Genomic DNA, 19,974 nt, shown 5'->3' with positions numbered 1-19,974 from the left:
AAACACTCATACGACCATCATTGGCACCAAGGCAGAAGCGACTCATCGCTGAAGACGACACGTCTCCATTCGTCCCTCCATTCGCGCCTGTCGCGACACCACTGGAGGCGGGCTGCACGATGTTGGGGCGTGAGCGGAAGACGGCCTAACGGTGTGCGGGACCGTAGCCCAGCTTCATGGAGACGGTTGCGAATGGTCCTCGCCGATACCCCAGGAGCAACAGTGTCCCTAATTTGCTGGGAAGTGGCGTTGCGGTCCCCTACGGCACTGCATAGGATCCTACGGTCTTGGCGTGCATCCGTGCATCGCTGCGGTCCGGTCCCAGGTCGACGGGCACATGCACCTTCCGCCGACCACTTGCGACAACATCGGTGTACTGTGGAGACCTCACGCCCCACGTGTTGAGCAATTCGGCGGTACGTCCACCCGGCCTCCAGCATGCCCACTATACGCCCTCGCTCAAAGTCCGTCAACTGCACATACGGTTCACGTCCACGCTGTCGCGGCATGCTACCAGTGTTAAAGACTGCGATGGAGCTCCGTATGCCACGGCAAACTAGCTGACACTGACGGCGGCGGTGCACAAATGCTGCGCAGCTAGCGCCATTTGACGGCCAACACCGCGGTTCCTGGTGTGTCCGCTGTGCTGTGCGTGTGATCATTGCTTGTACAGCCCTCTCGCAGTGTCCGGAGCAAGTATGGTGGGTCTGACACACCGGTGTAAATGTGTTCTTTTTTCCATTTCCAGGAGTGTATAACCTATCTCCAGGTAGGTTCAAAAAATGGCTCTGAGCACTATGGGACTTAACATCTATGGTAATCAGTCCCCTAGAACTTAGAACTACTTAAACCTAACTAAGCTAAGGACGTCACACAACATCCAGTCATCACGAGGCAGAGAAAATCCCTGACCCCGCCGGGAATCGAACCCGGGAACCCGGGCGCGGGAAGCGAGAACACTACCGCACGACCACAAGCTGCGGATGATCTCCAGGTAGGTCTATATTTCAATACAGCATCTGGAAGTTGGGACAACCAATGTATATTGCTTGTAGGTAGCAAATAATGAATTAAGGGAGAGTATATTTTAGGCAACCAATTGTTTTTTTGGCCAAACTCTACCCTACATTCCAGACCATGTTAGCATCTGACCTTATGCCTTATTATATAGTCTTTTGTAACGACAATGCAGTATAGCCCTACTTTTACGTTCCTGGAATTGACATTTTCATGCTGTTTACGACATTTTTTTATCAGTCCCATCAAATTTCCTATGCCCACAATGTTAATTTGCACCTGATTTTGCATCAACATATTTATAAATTTTCCCGCGATTAACGCATTATGAAAAAATGTTTGTGGAGAAAAAATGACACTGGCATGATGTTGACTGTCCAGTAGTGTTTACAAATATTATGTGGTTAAGTTTTTCGTGCCATGTCTCCCGCTGCTGTCAGGCTCTACTTGACATGGTGGCTGATGGGAGTAACTATATAGGTTCATTCTAATTAAGATATCATGACCAATCACAACCATTTCCCAACTGTCTCTACTGCACAAATGCAATTTTGTGATTGTTGTGATCATTGTGACATTTTCGTTGAGCCATAGTTAGCGTGTTTTGGCGTATGGCCACTTGGAGCTCTAGTTGACACCGTCATTCACTTTGTGTTGCTCAAACGTTTTTAGTTTAAACATAGCGCCAGTTATGTATTTTATTCATGCTGGGCAAAGCATGTTTTGAGAATTTATTGGGTTGTCGAGTGCAGTATATACGTATGTATTTTTTGTTATGTTACACAAACAACTGGAGTGATTTTTGCGCTGTGTGTGTGTGATTTTATACAAAACTGAAAAGCCGCGGTACCTGATAACCTCAAAAAGATGACTGACTAAAGTGGAAGAGTTGCTGAATAACACACATTCAAATTCCACACAAAATACATATTTACACTCGACAACGAGAAAAAAATTCTTGACACACATCATGCTAAGCATGAAAAAATACGTAATTAGCACAAAATTTGATTATTTAAATAATGAATGACAGCTGCAGGCTTTCAAACACATCGATTATAACTTAAGATGTTAAGTCAAATGTTCCTACTTCCCAGACACCAGACAGTTATCAGTTTCAGTTAAACAAGTGGTTTTTATTAGATAAATAACCTTCATTAGATAATGATCAAGTCCCTGACAAGTCTTTCGATGCCTGTTGTATACATATATCATACGAAGTGCAAGGGGGTATCCTGTTTGTAACTTTTACAGCGTAAAACGTTATTTCCCACAGTTTACGTTTTCCCACATTTTACACTACTTTTTAATTTTTTTTTGAGACTCTTGAAAAAGGGTAAAAGCAGGGTTTCACTGAGTATGTATTTAAGGCTGCCGGCGATTCCTTAATAAATTGTGGCAAAACACATTTGGTAAAATAAAGCCTATGTTCCTACTGTTAGGCATTTGGGTATGAGGAAATACTGTAACCTATCCCCAGATAGGTCTATGCCTCAATACCAGACCTGGCTGTTGGGCCCATCAATGTATATTGCTTGTTGTTGTTGTGGTCTTCAGTCCTGAGACTGGTTTGATGCAGCTCTCCACGCTACTCTATCCTGTGCAAGCTTCTTCATCTCCCAGTACCTACCGCAACCTACATCCTTCTGAATCTGCTAAGTGTATTCATCTCTTGGTCTCCCTCTACGATTTTTACCCTCCATGCTGCCCTCCAGTACTGAATTGGTGATCCCCTGATGCCTCAGAACATGTCCTACCAACCGATCCCTCCTTCTAGTCAAGTTGTGCCACAAACTTCTCTTCTCCCCAATCCTATTCAATACTTCCTCATTAGTTATGTGATCTACCCATCTAATCTTCAGCATTCTTATGTAGCACCACATTTCAAAAGCTTCCATTCTCTTCTTGTCCAAATTATTTATCGTCCATGTTTCACTTCCATATATGGCTACACTCCATACAAATACTTTCAGAAATGACTTCCTGACACTTAAATCTGTACTCGATGTTGACAAATTTCTCTTCTTCAGAAACGCTTTCCTTGCCATTGCCAGTCTACATTTTATATCCTCTCTACTTCGACCATCATCAGTTATTTTGCTCCCCAAATAGCAAAAATCTTTTACTACTTTAAGTGTCTCATTTCTTGATCTAATTCCCTCAGCATCATCAGACTTCATTCGATTACATTCCATTATCCTCATATTGCTTTTGTTGATGTTCATCTTATATCCTCCTTTCAAGACACTATCTATTCCATTTAACTGCTCTTCCAAGTCCTTTGCTGTCTGTGACAGAATTACAATGTCATTGGCGAACCTCAAAGTTTTTATTTCGTCTCCATGGATTTTAATTCCTGCTCCAAATTTTTCTTTTGTGTCCTTTACTGCTTGCTCAATATACAGATTGAATAACATCTAGGAGAGGCTACAACCCTGTCTCGCTCCCTTCCCAACCACTGCTTCCCTTTCATGGCCCTCGACTCTTATAACTGCCATTTGGTTGCTGTACAAATTGTAAATAGCCTTTTGCTTCCTGTATTTTACCCCTGCCACCTTCAGAATTTGAAAGAGAGTATTCCAGTCAACATTGTCAAAAGCTTTCTCTAAGTCTAGAAATGCTAGAAACATAGGTTTGCCCTTCCTTAACCTAGCTTCTAAGATAAGTCAAAGGGTCAGTATTGCCTCACGTGTTCCAACATTTCTACGGAATCCGAAGTGATCTTCCCCGAGATTGCCTTCTATCAGTTTTTCCAGTCATCTGTAAAGAATTCGCATTAGTATTTTGCAGCTGTGACTTATTAAACTGATAGTTCGGTAATTTTCACATCTGTCAACACCTGCTTTCTTTGGGATTGAAATTATTATATTCTTCTTGAAGTCTGAGGGTATTTCGCCTGTCTCGTACATCTTTCACACCAGATGGTAGAGTTTTCTCAGGACTGGCTCTCCCAAGGCCGTCAGTAGTTCTCATGGAATGTTGTCTACTCCGGGGGCCTTGTTTCGAAACGGGTCTTTCAGTGCTCTGTCAAACTCTTCACACAGTATCGTATCTCCCATTTCATCTTCATCTACCTCCTCTTCCATTTACATAATATTGTCCTCAAGTACATGTCCCTTGTACAGACCCTCTATATACTCGTTCCACCTTGCTGCTTTCCCTTCTTTGCTTAGAACTGGGTTTCCATCTGAGTTCTTGATGTTCATGCAAGTGGTTCTCTTATCTCCAAAGGTCTCTTTAATTTTCCTGTAGGCAGTATCTATCTTACCCCTAGTGAGATAAGCCTCTACATCCTTACATTTGTCCTCTAGCCATCCCTGCTTATCTATTATGCACTTCCTGTCAATCTCATTTTTGAGACGTTTGTATTCCTTTTTGCCTGCTTCATTTACTGCATTTTTATATTTTCTCCTTTCATCAATTAAATTCAATATTTCTTCTGTTACCCAAGGACTTCTATTATCCCTCGTCTTTTTACCTACTTGATCCTCTGCTGCCTTCAGTACTTCATCCCTCAAAGCTACCTATTCTTCTTCTACTGTATTTCTTTCCTCCATTCCAGTCCATTGTTCCCTTATGCTCTTCCTGAAACTCTGTACAGCCTCTGGTTCTTTCAGTTTCTCCAGATCCCATCTACTTAAATTCCCACTTTTTGCAGTTTCTTCAGTTTTAATCTACAGGTCATAACCAATGGATTGTGGTCAGAGTCCACATCTGCTCCGGGAAATGTCTTACAATTTGAAACCTGATTCCGAAATCTCTGTCTTACCATTATATAATCTATCTGAAACCTGTCAGTATCTCCAGGCTTCTTCCATGTATACAGCCTTCTTTTATGATTCTTGAACCAAGTGTTAGCCTATGATTAAGTTGTGCTCTGTGCAAAATTCTACCAGGCGACTTCCTCTTTCATTTCTTAGCCCCAATTCATATTCACCTACTAGGTTCCCTTCTCTGCCTTTTCCTACTACTGAATTCCCGTTACCCATGACTATTAAATTTTCGTCACCCTTCACTATCTGAATGATTTCTTTTATTTCATCATACATTTCTTCTATTTCTTTGGCATCTGCAGAGCTAGTTGGCATATAAACTTTAACTGCTGTAGTAGGCGTGGGCTTCGTATCTATCTTGGCCACAATAATGCGTTCACTATTCTGTTTGTACTAGCTTATCTGCATTCCTATTTTCCTATTCATTATTAAACCTACTCCTGCATTACCCCTATTTGATTTTGTGTTTATAACCCTGTAGTCACCTGACCAGAAGTCTTGTTTCTCCTGCCACCGAACTTGACTAATTCCCAATATAACTTTAACCTATCCATTTCCCTTTTTAAATTTTCTAACCTACCTGCCCGATTAAGGGATCTGACATTCCACGCTCCGATCCGTAGAACACCAGTTTTCTTTCTCCTGATATCGACATCCTCTTGAGTAGTCCCCGCCCAGAGAACTGAATGGGGGACTATTTTACCTCCGGAATATTTTACCCAAGAGGATGCCATCATCATTTAACCATAAAGTAAAGCTGCATGTCCTCGGGAAAAATTACGGCCTTAGTTCCCCCTTGCTTTCAGCTGTTTGCAGTACCAGCACAGCAAGGCCGTTTTGGTTAGTGTTACAAGGCCAGATCAGTCAATCATCCAGACTGTTGCCCTTGCAACTACTGAAAAGGCTGCTGCCCCTCTTCAGGAACCACACGTTTGTCTGGCCTCTCAATAGATACCCCTCCGTTGTGGTTGCACCTACGGTACGGCTATCTGTATCGCTGAGGCATGCAAGCCTCCCCACCAACGGCTAGGTCCATGGTTCATGGGGGGGGGTTATATATTGCTTGTAGGTAGCAAAAAATGAATTAAGAGAGGGTATCTTTTATGCAGCTCGTGGTCTTGCGGTAGCGTTCTTGCTTACTACGCACGGGGTCCCGGGTTTGATTCTCGGCGGGGTCAGGGATTTTCCCTGCCTCGAGATGACTGGGAGCTGTTGTATTGTCTTCATCATCATCATCATCATCATCATCATCATCATCATCATCCATCCCCATTAGTCAGACGAAGGCAACGGCAAACCACCTCCGCTAGGACCTTGCCTAGTTGGTGGTGCGGCTCTCCCGCATCGTTCCCTAAGTTCCTCGGAGTATGGGACTTCAACATCACCACCTTTTATGCAGACAATTGTTTTTCTGGCCATCCCCGCTGTAGCCCTCAGTGATACACAACCCCACAATAGGCTACAGCAGCCCACTCACCCGACCGCTGCCCCACACGGAACCCAGGGTTATTGTGCAGTTCGGCCCCCAGTGGAACCGAACCCCCCCCTCCCCCCAGGGAAAGTCACACTCCACACGAGTGTAACCCCAGTGTTTGCATGGTAGCGTAATTATGGTGTACACATACGTGGAGACAGTGTTTGCACAGCAATCACTGACATAGTGTAACTGAGGTGGAATAAAAGGACAATCAGCCCGCGTTTGCCAAGGCAGATGGAAAACTGCCTTAAAAACCATCCACAGGCTGGCTGGCACACCAGACCTCGACACTTAATCCATCGGGCAGATTCGTGCCGGGGACCGGCACGCCTTCCTGCTCAGAAAGCAGTGTGTTAGACTGCACGGCTAGCCGGATGAGCTTCTCTGTGCCATACTGCACCATCTGTGACTGTGTCCACAGTGACTGTAGATGTGGGACTACCTTGTAAACACTACTCCACCTGATAGGTGCCCTGATGTCATTGCTAGTGTGGTTGTCTGTTGATCAGAATACCTTCTTCCATGCAGAACACGATCGTAATGACATCTGTTGACAGTTTGTATGGTTATATCGTGAATTAGACACAGGGTGAGGAAGTATCAGTTTGTTGCTTCAAGTTTGGATGCCAGTGTGTTTCAGGCCACACTGATGATGGATTAATAAAGTGAGGCGAAAAGTGTCTGACAAAACTAATGCTGGTGCTGGCTTTATATTCAGTTGCATACTTGTGGTCCTACCCTCAAACTCATTACCTCAACTGAAGATTTACGTATCAACAATAACTCTATATATTCTGTACTATTCGTGATGGTGCTATGGTACTACTGCTGATCATCAGTTAAATGCTAACTAATTTCCAGAGCTTGCAAAAATGTTATAGCTGCATTCTGTAAACGTTTGCTACACTTTCTCTCAAACCCCCCCACCCCCCATCCCCACCCCCCAGAACCCCACTCATTTCAAGTTTTTCCGTTTTCCCTTGAAACTGTTCTCTTGCCACATCACTTGCTCATAATATTCATATCTCAACACTGGGTGCATCTTGCTTTTCCCAAAAATACTTTTCACATCCTCTCCCCCATCTTGTCACCAAATCACGATACACCTTCAATTCCACTAATCCCAGCTATGTTACCTCAATTCAGCCTGCGGGACTAAATTCCCAAAATGACATATGCAAAGGCTACACCACAAGCAGCAAACTCTAGCATTTATGTTGTTTTGCAATGTTTGGAAGCTGAAAAAACAGCCATGAGAAACATCTATGTATTCAATTCACTTAATCATGTAAGCAACTTCAACTGCGTCACTTGGGGGTGACTCAGTAACACTCTACAAGTTTATTCATGTGTGTTGATTTCAGTCTGAGCTGCCGGAGATGGCGCTCGTGTGCTTAAAGTGCGCTTGCTTGTGTGAATGTATGTGCAATTTCTTTTCTGCATAAGGCAATGGCCACTAGCAAAATGTGCAACAGTCTCTGTTGTGCCTATCTGTACCTCAAAGTGTCTTTTTTTGTGAGTATCCATCTGCCCTTTCCTAATATTGTTGATCATGGTTTAGCATACTTTACAAAGCTAAATGGAAATTTTATACATGGCTGGAACAGCAACTGTAGAATGAAACTCATCTTGATGTTTTTACAAATGTTGAGACCATGGTAAAGATGTGTTAAATGAACCTTCCATTTTGCAACTGGTTGGTTGTTTACTATTTCTACAAGAAGAGCTAATGGGAAATGTTGTGTCAGACATCCTGTCAAGAACAATTTATTTTAAGTAACATGCAAAAACAGGCAGAGGAGAATAACAATTTTATGTTTCAAATACTAAGGTTGTAATTTGGTACCTTGTTATTATTGTGAGAATGTAACACTCTTGCATTTAAATGCTGCTGTGAAGAAAGTTGAAGATAAACAAGCTGCTTGTACCTTATAGTGATCTCTCATGTGTTCCTTCAAAGCTGAGGCACGTGTAAACTGACGATGACAATGACGACAGCTGATCAACTTCGAGGTGTTTAACCACTCGGCAGCATGCTCCTTTTTGTGAGCATCTAACTGTGACTGTAATACAAAATACCTTTGTTATAATATAAATCACAGTTCCTCAAATTTATATTAAGGGAAAAATATAAACCAGAATAAATTAAAATAAATGTTGTTACTGTGGACTGGGAATACAAAACTGTCATTAAAGTTACTCTTTTAGTTTTGTTTTCAGCAGAATAAATTATGAAAGCTGGACTTCCTAATAAGCAATTTTAATTCTCTATAGATAATTTCTTGTTGTGTCTACCTCTTATCTAATGCATCCCTTTAGCAAGGCTGCCATAAATCTCCCTCTAAAAATACTTCGACAAAGCAGCTATAAAATTGTTCTCTGCTACTAAGATCAAAGTATTCACAAATTCACACGTGTAGCTCTCACAACATGGCCACTGTCACCTCCAGACGCCCAAGAATGACAGTGGGCAAGTGTGTGAATGAGGTATGCATGTGTGTTTTGTCTACATCTGACAAAAGACTTACTCTGATAGCTGATAATTTGAGGAAGTCATCTTTCAACACTACCCCTATGTGATGGTTAAGAATATAGCCTACTTCTTATTATTGATATAGCTTGCTGTGTTAAGATGAACAAAGATACTTCTGCTTCATACGTGACTATTATAATGGGTAATATACTACCTTTAATGTAGTAAATAGTCATCACAGGTTTGCCGCCAGACGACTTTGTGCAAATTCCACAACATTTCCTTGGAGCAATTGACCGACATCTTCAGGTGGTTGAACCTCCCTGGTGGCGAGGTACAACCGATGGTACTGTAACATTGAGGCCCCTATATACAGAACATGTGCATGAAATAAGTGCAGGCACGGAAATCACACGCGCGCAATGATTTGCAGATAGGTAGTGCATATTAGAACACCCTCTATTGAAAATCACAGAGCAGCTCTCCTGCGCATGTCCCACGTTTACTAACAGTGTGACCAAATGTTACTCACTAAAAAACCATACTAGACCAATGTTTGATGGGTCTATTATTAAAAAATCTTTATTGTCTCATCGGGATTTAATAGCAACCAATGCCGGATTCCAGGCTGTGCTCAGTTGAAATCACGCATCACTGTTGATGAAATCATCAGCTGTTCAGATGTGTACTGCTCCTTAATGACGCAATCCCAGAAAGATGATGCTGCGGATGAAACTCCCATCTCTTCATAAATCATGTGATGTCCTGTATTCAGAAAGTGTTCTGCAATTGTCGACTTCACCGGTTGGGAGTAGGCATGTATAACGCTGATGTTCATCACTATTTTCTTGTACTGTGCGACATTTCTGGCCTATCATGCCACCCCACACTTGCAAGGAATCTTGCACACACAATGTTTCCTCAGGTCATGATCATCCTTAACCAAACACAACAGGTTCACCAGTTTTGCAGATGGTCAAAAAGCAGACTTAATGTCATATCTTCCGAGGACTCTTCAGGTTCTTGACAACATGACACCAAAATATTCGTGCCACGTCATCAAGAATATGAAGAGTCCTCGGAAGATATGACATTAAGTGTGTTTTTTGAGCAGTTGCAAAATGGAGGAACCTGTTGGCTTTGGTTAAGGATGATCTTGGCCTGAAGAAACGAGGTGTGTATAGGATTCCTTGTCAATGTGGGGTCACATATATAGCCCAGACATGTTGCACAGTACAAGAATGCTGCGATGAACACCAGCATCATAAACACCTACGTCAAGTGGAGAAGTTGGCAATTGCAGAACAGTGTCTGAATACAGGACATCGCGTGATTTATGAAGAGCTGGACTTTTATCCCCAGCATCATCTTTCTGGGATTGTGTCATTAAGGAAGCAATACATATCAGTACAGCTGATACTCTCATCAACAGGGATGCGGGATTTCAACTGAACACAGTCTGGAACCCTGCACTGGCTGCTATTAAATCACAATGAAAAAAATAAATTTTTTTCAAACACAGATCAATCATAACAATGGTCTAGTATGGCTTTTTAGTGAGTAATGTCTGGCCACATAACATATTGTACAGCACATGCACAGGAGGGCTGCTCTGCGATTTTCAGCAGAGGGAATTTGAGTATGGTGCCATCAATCTTCAAATCATCGCATATGCCCGATTTCAATGCCTGTTTATTCTTCGCGCATGTGTTCTGTATGCTGATACCGTCAGATGAACCGAGCCACCAGCAAGGTTCAACCACCTGAAGGTGTCAGTCAATTGCTCCGAGGAAATGTTGTGGAATTTGCACAACGTCATCTGGCGGCAAACCTGCGAAGACTAACTACTACACTAAAGGTAGTACATTACCCATTATAATAGTCACATACGAAGCAGAAGTATCTTTGTTCACGTCAATGCAGCAAGCTATATCAATAATAAGAACCTGGATATAGTCCTAATCATCACATAGATGTAGTGTTGAGTATCAGACATACACATTGACAGAAGACTTCCTTTCAATTATCAGCTATTAGGCTAAGTCCTGTCAGATGTAGACAAAAGACACACCACTTGATGTCTGACAATTGCTCTGAGGAGTTATTGTGGAATATGCAAAACGTCATACGGTGACAAACCCGTGAAGACTATTCACGATATATCTGCTGGAAAAGCTTGATGAGTCACAACTGTCTTTAATGTTTAAAAGGGTAATACTAACTAAAACATTACTTTAACAAATAAAACTTGGCAGGTGCCAGTAGGACATGCGCACCGAGGCTTCCATACAAACCTATGTACTTGACAGTTTATTCCAGCAGGAATTGAGGGTCTACATGATGTTCCCTGTTATTGACATTGATATGGCAAGATATCAGTCCCATGGGCTCCAAGACTTAGAAGCATGTTTAATTACAATTTTAAAGTCAGATAACTAATGAAAAAATATATTATTTTCAGATATTTCTCTTCTACTTGTACACTGAAACCTCCCTTCTTGACATATTTCATGCTTCTATATCAAAGAAGTATCCTATAGGTTTTAACAATTTAGTTTGAGAGTACCAAAACATGTGACATCACTGGCTGTGTCTTATGATTGCACTGACTTAAATGTTGACTGTTTCTACATCACCAGGGGACTGTAGAAAAATTTAAAATTAAACAGAAACCATTTCCTGAGAAAAAGGGTCTTGAATAGTTGGACAGACAGACATATTGACAACAAAGTGATCCCATACAGGCTCCATTTTATCGAGTCAGGTACGGAAACCTAATAATAGACTTCAAACACCTTTTTTCTGTAAAATCTGAGGTCATACATTGACCAATTTGCTTGTGAAGGTGATAATTTCTTGCTGAAGAAAACTAGAGGTTGCCAGTTGTCGTAATAAGGCTCCATTTGCAGTTGATGATTTATATACTGTAATTGAGATGCTGCCAATGATGCTTGATTGTGTACAAAATGTTGACAGAAGTTTGTCAAGTCCAAGAAATGACATAATTCTCAAACTGTAGTGCAATGGGGAAACTGAGTATTAGTTCCCAGTCTATCTTGAGGAGCCAGAATTTCTCGTGCATTGACAAGGTACCCTAAGAATTTTAATTCCATTGCTTTGAAGACACATTTCTGCATGCTGATTAGTGAACCATTTTCTTGTATTCTAGTGAATAGTTGCCATAGATGTTCTAGATACTCTGTCTCATTAGATGACAAAGCATGTCTCCAACAAATATAACAAAACTCCAAATCTTTAGTTAACTCATCCAAGAAGCACTGGAAAGTTTCATCTGCACTGCTCAATCAGAATGCCATTCACAAAAAAGTTGTATGAAGTCTGAAAGGAGTGCAAATGGCAGTTTTGGGTATATCTTCTGATGCAATTGTTATATGAGAAAAAACATTGGATGAGGTTGATCATGGAGAAAACAGTCTTACCGTAGCAAAGTCTTTGATATTTAGCACAAAATCAGGTACTGCTCTGGCGTTTAGCTGATGAATTTTACTGCCGCCAACTTATATTTCATGGAAAGATAAGATGAGAGAGATTAGGGTTCATACAGAGGCATACAGGCAGTCATTTTTCCCTCGTTCTGTTTTGGGAGTGGAACAGGGAGAGAAGATGCTAGTCGTGGTACGAGGTACCCTCCACCATGCACCGTACAGTGGATTGCGGAGTATGTATGTAGATGTAGATAGTCACCACATGGACATCACTTGTTATGCTTAGGAACTACGTGAAGTGGAGCACCCCAGCTACTATTTGAAGGGCAACAGATCTCTTGTGCTAACATAAAAGACAATCTTACTTTGCAGTCTTTAGTTGTTCTGTATGCAGACGAGGGCATGCATGAACTGGCAGTCCTGGTATATTGACATTGTAAAGTACCACTGAGTGTCTTACCGGCACTGGAGTAGGTGACGGGTAGGTAATTTCAGGGAAATGATGAAACAGGTCATTGTATGGTGAACCACCAGCAGTCACTTTAAGGCCAGAACGATTGGCACAGCAGAGGCTCCCATGACTGTACAACCATGTTGTAGAATCAAGCATGTGTAAATATTGATGATCTGTGAGGAGACAGTAAAAAGAAATGAAGCCTGCTCCAATAACTGGGTACAGCACAGTGGCAACATTGAACCTTTATGATTCTTGTTGAAGAGTGAAGTTTAGATGTAAGTCGATGTAGCCATAATTATTGGTGGAAGATCTGTTTGCAGTATACAGGTGATTGCTAGCGGTAATTCATTATGGAAGGGGAGGAGAAGTGTGCACTAAGGTATCAGCATCTCTGTCAATGACAAATTGCAGCTTATAGAATGTTCTGTTATAATCAGTTGACAGCCATCCAGTTTGAGATCAGTCAACGTGGCTACTGACTTCTGGTGATGATTCCCTTGTCACAGGCTGGTCGACATTGCTGAGCGTCAGATCCATTTTTTTGTGACACCAACAAATATTCTCCATAGTGAGGAATGCTTGTATCTGCTGGAAGAGCACGTATGGAGCACCATATTTTTAGGGCTGAAACTTGCTTACACAGTTCATCTACTTGTGCTTGAAGTGCTTCCACAGAAGTCTTCATCTGGCGAAGACAGTTGTGAGACCTGTCAATGGATACATCTCGACTATTCAACCAGCAGCTCGAGTAAGAGTGTTGGGATCAGCAGTACAAACAGAGTATTTTCTGTGCATCCACAGACAGGAATGATAACCAAATATTTCACAGAATATAATTTATTGTGTTGCCAGGCAGTGTATGAAGATGATAAAGTAGCTGAGATGGTGGGCAGCACCGAGTTCTTCAGTATAGAGCAATTTTTCGAGTCATTTTCTGACCAAAATAAGCACATAACGTGCATGCTTGATAGTGACATTTTTTAATGAAACTAGAATATCTTTTACTTCTGTAACCATCTGCTCATTAAGTGCAGCCACCACATTAATAGTGATGTGGGTCAAGACAAATTGGCTCTCAAGTTGGGTGGATCAGAGAACTGTATTATCTGACAAGAAGTGTGGGGGTTTCACTAAAACTGGACTACAGATCACATTTGCTGCTGGTAAGCCAGTGATGTCATGGCAGGCATTGATTACATGACACAGTTGCTCACTAATGACTCTGCATGGTGCGACTGATGCAAAAACTTGCATAGATGCATTTTATTGTTCCGGCGAATTACAAATTTTTCTGGCATTTGATGTGATTGTTTCAGTACATGATTAGGAAACAAGGCGTCACCAAATGTTGTGTGGCAATGCAGTTTTTTTCAGTACACAAAAGAACAGTTAATTACAATGAGTAGGACTGCTAAGAATGCCTGCATATATAGTTTGTTTTTAGCTCAGAGGCAGTGTGGAGAACCGGAGTTTACACTGCACACAAGAAAATATTTAGCAGATGATTCACTGTTCACATTACTATGTATGTATTTGTTCCTTTGCTACAGTGTGACAAAAGAAATGTTTCCTGTAACTGATAACCACAAAATAACTGATAACCACAAGTTATAAATTTATGCACAACAATTAACAGAACACAGACACGTGATCATTTGCACATAGCTGGGAAAACAAGTGCACGATTCTGTTTAAAAATGTCGTCTTAAGCTAACTTACAAGCAATTAAAGTGTTAGATTGAAACAAAGGAGATATTCAAGGTATGATAAAATTGACAGAGTACAATAACCTTGATGATTACTAAATTACACCATGTACTGTAAGTAACATTCCAATAACCTGTAATTTCTTTTTTCCTTTCCATTTGCAATGCTGACATTAACTGTGAAAAAAAAGTGGAAAAACATCATGTAATATGTCTACTGGAAATAAGTCTTTCATACCTGAAGTGAAAATTCATCTCCACATTCTGAGCAGAAAAGACTTTCTTCTTTCTCATGCAGCATCACATGAGCCTTTAAACTTGCAATACGGGCAAATGATTTTCCACATTCAGGGCATTTTGGATCATCAACATTGTGGGTTGCCATGTGAAGAATAAGGTTTGACTGCAAAATAATAAATTTTCAGACATGAACCAGCCTCCTGAAATTTTAAAGGTATTATTTGTTATTTCATAGTTAGAACTGTGAACTGCGTTGAGTTCCATAAACTAAAATGGAGAACTTATTCTGCTTGACTGAAAAAAAAAATTAATGTAGTAATTTACTATTTTTGGTTTGAGCCTAGAATTGGGAAAGTGCCGGTCAGATTTCATCCTAAGCTGCTGCTTCCACAGCTCCTAAATATTTTTCTATTATTCTGGAATTATAGCTGTGGTGACAGACTGATTTGTGTCAGAGCTTATGATTTTTGTTAGCATGGGAGTTGGTACAGTTACTGAAGAAATGTTTTCAGCTGTGTATTAAGAGAGAGAGAAACCAAGCAAGGTAGTGCTGCAATTACAACAGATTTGCATTTGGGAGGACAGCAGTTCAAATCCTTGTCCAGTAATCCAGATTTTGGTTTTCCATGGTTTCCCTTAGTGCAAATCCTGGGATGGTTTCTTAGAAAGGAAACAGCTGTTATTCTTCCCCATCCGAGTTTGTGCCGCCTGTAACGACCTCAGTGCCAACAGGGCACTAAACCCTTTATACACTACAAAATTTATTTATTTTTACAGAAAATACATTACTGACTTTTGGGATTACAACAACAATTTTCCAAATGCACTTTGCATGCAACAGTACTTTTAATGACAGTATTTGGCAGTTTCTCCCACTCATTGCTGCTCTTTCTCTGGGTACTTACACTAGACAACTGTTGGCCCAATTGTATCTATCACATCACTGCTAACTGCCTTGCTTGATAGCAATATTTTGCATGGTGAGCAAGACATCAAGTATTCAAATAACTTATAACAATTCAGCCGGGTAATGGTGGGGTGTACTCCTGCCGAAATACCGGCGATAGCTGTAAATATTACTTTGCTGCATTCCGGTAAGTTGTTTGAAAATTGTATACGGCGAGAGAAACTTAGGCCTCACAAGTCATCAAGTATAACTCCACTTGCTGTGTTGTTTACAAATTCTTCTAAATAAATAATATTTTTGTAACTCAGAAATTAGCTTTTTCAATTAATGCTATCACAAAGCATCAGTTTATGTAAAAACACATCATAATTCCATTTAGCTATGTCCATGTTTCATGGGAGACAGAAAGAAAGAAAACAAAAGAAAAGAAAAATTGTACTGCAATGTTTTTGCCTTGAAATAAGAAAGGAGTTGCAGGAAACTGTGGCATCCAGCACCAGCAGTATTGCTTTCTCATATTAGTTTTTGAACATACTGCCATTGAACAAAAATAGTTCACCACCAGCAATTTGACATTCACTGCTAAATATAAGCCTTTTCTGGACTTCTCCATGCACTGTAGTCTTCAGCTAGTTTCTGCGCCTTTTCTTATTCATCCACTTTCAGAGGTTCATTGGCACCCTTTTCTGAGATCTACCAAAGAATTTCCTGGATCCATATACCATCCCATCCCATTGCTGCATTTTCTGCCCACTTCTTTTTCCATGGTATTACAGTACATACTACATATTCCAATCCAGAACATTCCCTGATCAGTTTTATTATTATTATTTGTTGTTGTTGTTGTTCCTGAAAAATTTCTGCTTATGGAGTTCATCCACAAAGCCTCTTCCGATCTTCCCTTTTATTCCACAATATATCATTCAGCATTTCCTCCCATTGTAGTCCTCGTTGATTCTCCATCATCTTTTACCTGGTCTCTACATCTTGTTTGTGGTCTTCCAGTTGGTCCTCTTCCAGATCCTGCCCATTCCAGAGCTCTTTTTGGTAGTCTTTCTTTTCCCCATTCCTTTAATGTGGCCAAATAATTTCCACTTCTTTCTCTCCAGTTTATTTTAGGAGGTTGATCTGAAATGCGTTTTGCATTGTTTCATTTCTTATCCTGTCCATTCTCATCTTCTTGAGATTCCTTGTAGAATGCACATCTCTTAATTTCATTCTATTCAGATCTTTTTTTTTTCCAGGTTCAATATTCTGAACCATAGGTTAAAAGTGGTAGGTAATATGATGGGTATATCATGAGCTTTGCTTTGGCAGGTACTTTTCAATTCCTAATTACACCTGATACACAGTAACAAGTTGGACATTTTCTATCGTCTCCAAAATGTTTTTCTTGATGTTTTCTTTCTTTGTTATCTTAATTTTTAGATATTTCACAGCTTTTACTTCCCTAATATTTTTTCCATTACAACTTCATATTTTTGTTTTCCCTGCTCTCATTACCTCACTTTTAATAGAACAAAAATCTGCTTCAGTTGCTAGTAATATTTTAGTTTATTACATGACTGGTTTCGAAGCATAAAGCTTCATCTTCAGGTGCCAACATATATTTATGGGAGTGTAGAACCAGTAACCACAGCGTCCATCTGGACAGCATAACACATAAGTGACTAACACAGATGGCCTAGAAGCCAGCAGACTGCTGTAGTGATGTAGGTGCCAAAAGGATGTGGAACTACAGCAGATACTACAAAAGAATGAGAAATGGGGATGTGACGTCCGAGGTCCACACATTTATGTTTCCGTAATTTTTGGTGGAAACCAGCAGATGAAGCTTTATGCTTCAAAATCAGTCCTTCAATAAATTGAGAAATTACTGGCAACTGAAGTGGAGTTTTATTCTATAAACATAATCCTCAGTTGCGTATGTTCAATGGATCAAATATTTTGTACGTCACTTTTTGTTAAGATTATTTCATTGTCTGCTTCTTTCATCTTCTAGTTATTGTTCTTCCAAGATTTACTGTTGTCTTCCATATCACCATCATAATATTTTCATACGCTATGATATCTGCTCTTGAGCCCTGACAAACTTCTTTTATGATGTTGTGCATGACTACATTGAAGTGAACTGGTAAGAAAAGAACACATCTCCTTGTGAACTACTCTATCTGTTCTAAGCCATTCTGGTTTTTTGCCATCTATTAAAACATAATTCAGGCATTTGTTAATCTCGTTTTCCTGACTCTTGAGTATTATTCCTTTTGACAACATTCCGGCTTTGCCGTATCTCTCCCCTTTTAACACTGCCATAAGCCTTTTTTTTTTTTTGTATCTGTGAATGCAGCTATGATGTCTTTCCCAAATTCCTGTTTCTTTTCTACTACCTGTTGTTTAACTGTAACATGTTATCTACTGTCGATCTTCCAGATCTAAATCCTTGCTGTTATTTTCCTTTTTATATTGGTCTTATCTTGTTCCTGATTTTCTGAAAATTTATATTTTCACCAATATCCATGCAATGGTGCAGTAACGCTAGTCCTCTGTAGTTCACAGAGAGCATCTTGTTTCCCTTCTTATTAATAGATAGAATAACTGAATTTGCCCAATCAGCAAGAATCTTTCCACACAGGTCCATATTATCCTCAGTATTCTATATAGTTGCGGAATCCTGACAAGTCCTTTGTTTTCAATTATTTCCACTGTGACGTCATCCATTCCTGTAGCTCTCTCGTTTTTCCATTACTAATACAGTTTTTTTCTACATTTGTAGACTTTTTCTATTTCATCAGGTCATTTATACATCTTTTCCTCTTTAATAGTGTTATTTCTTTTGCCTCTCTCTATTTCCCCTACATTGTGCTGAGATCAATAACACCATGGTGGCATGAAGTCCTTGACCAGCAGTCTTTGCATCATGTCCTAAATTAAATTCCAAACCTCTCTGCAGTGTCGCACAGAGTGAGGGCACGCAGCACTGTTGATGGCGATTTCCACACATCGGATGGGGGACATTACGCTCGGTGCCCCCCCTCCCTCGATGCTCTTTGAGAGCAGTAGACTATGTGCCAGCACTATGTTTTACCCTTTTCCTTCTCTCATCATCTCCTATGTGAACACAACACTGCACTATACACACACCCATTACAGCCACTTACCCTTAACAGATGCACTTATAACACACAACTCTCAAACTTCATGAAGGAAAGATGCCCATAGGTGTGAAATAAGGGAAAACCTTTCCAATTAGGCAGCTGGACCTGTCCTTTGGGCTCTTCCACTCATTCATGACAGATGACTACCTTATTCTGCCCTTTATATAGGTTTTGGAAATGTTCCTTCCATACTTGGAAAACTACTATTTCCTCCCACACAGTGAGCAGTGTCAAAGGGAGCAGGATAGGTGTAAGCATTGGGAGATAAGCTGGTGTGGAATGAAAGAGAGAACTAAACTTTTTATTATATTCTGACAGTTGATGTACGTGAGGGTTCGCCCAGAGGGTAAAGGTGAAGACTGACTGCCAGTGTAACAGCTGGGCCTAAAATAGTGGCACAGGAAATGGGAAAAATGGTACCTCATGTTCATATGGTTACAGGCCAGCCCTGATGAACAGAGGCAGAGGGCACGAGACCGTCCACCCCACTTAAAAGCTGGACCACAAGAGACCATCTGCTCTGACTGATGTCTGGATTCCAAGAGAGTGTAGCACCTGCTCTCTGTGACCCAGGACATTCCAGCGACTACATATGTAACTCGTCTTGCACGCGCCCTATTGGCTAGATGGTGCCGTGGAATTGCGAGTTTCTTCAGCAGACATGCTAGAAAAGTGGCATCATTTTGGACTGAGCAACTTGTACTGGATTCAACCATCTCTGTTCTGAAAGGCAGGCTGACTTGCACATAGACAATGATTGAAGCTATACTGGGAGAGCTTTTATAAAAGCTTGGCAGGGGCCTTTGAAATATTTTTTTTTTATAGCAAAATACCTAAATATTCCTGGAATAGCATGAGCATCTTGCACAATGGGTTTTCTTTATTTGTTGATGACTTTTTGAAGTATTTTCTTTCTACTTCTTTCCACTACCTAATATGTGACACACCTTTTCAAATCTTTAACATTAGCTTCTATCTCTCTATGTGCTCTTCTTCTTCTTCTTCTTCTTCTTCTTCTTCTGCTTATGCAATTCTCTCATTTCACCATGAAGTTTCTTTGTGTCTGCTGCCTTGACTAATGCCCATTAAAACCTCTTCCGTTCTTCTCTCACATCTTCCCTCTCTTCTTTGGGAAGCAGTACCCTAATCTTTTCACTGTGTATCTCTTGGGCATCTAACTTGCAGTTTCGAGTATTAGATTTTTTGTCTTTTTCTCCCATATTTACCCTTTCTGGATTTCTTCCATGTCCCTAACTATAGTATGTGGTCACTGATGAGATTAATGCTTGGTATCATTTCCACTTAAGCCAGGCATCTTATGAC

At 40.7% G+C, this 19,974-nt stretch overlaps 1 protein-coding gene across 2 annotated transcripts in view; it reads right to left on the bottom strand.

The window, feature by feature from the left end:
• The window catches only part of LOC126339177 (zinc finger protein 236-like), a 216,534-nt gene that overhangs the window by 161,603 nt on the left and 34,957 nt on the right, over nt 1-19,974 (bottom strand). For both annotated transcript variants that reach the window (XM_050001610.1, XM_050001609.1), the window contains exons 6-7: nt 14,588-14,752; nt 8,196-8,330 (exon numbers count right to left, since the gene is read on the bottom strand). In XM_050001610.1, coding sequence (XP_049857567.1) covers nt 8,196-8,330; nt 14,588-14,752 — 300 coding nt within the window. The remainder of the gene's footprint in view (nt 1-8,195; nt 8,331-14,587; nt 14,753-19,974) is intronic.

The sequence above is a fragment of the Schistocerca gregaria genome, chromosome 1 (assembly GCF_023897955.1).
Source record: "Schistocerca gregaria isolate iqSchGreg1 chromosome 1, iqSchGreg1.2, whole genome shotgun sequence".
Taxonomy (NCBI): Eukaryota; Metazoa; Arthropoda; class Insecta; order Orthoptera; family Acrididae; genus Schistocerca; species Schistocerca gregaria.
The sequence above is the reverse complement of the archived record's forward strand: the minus strand, read 5'-3'. Positions and strand labels throughout refer to the sequence as shown.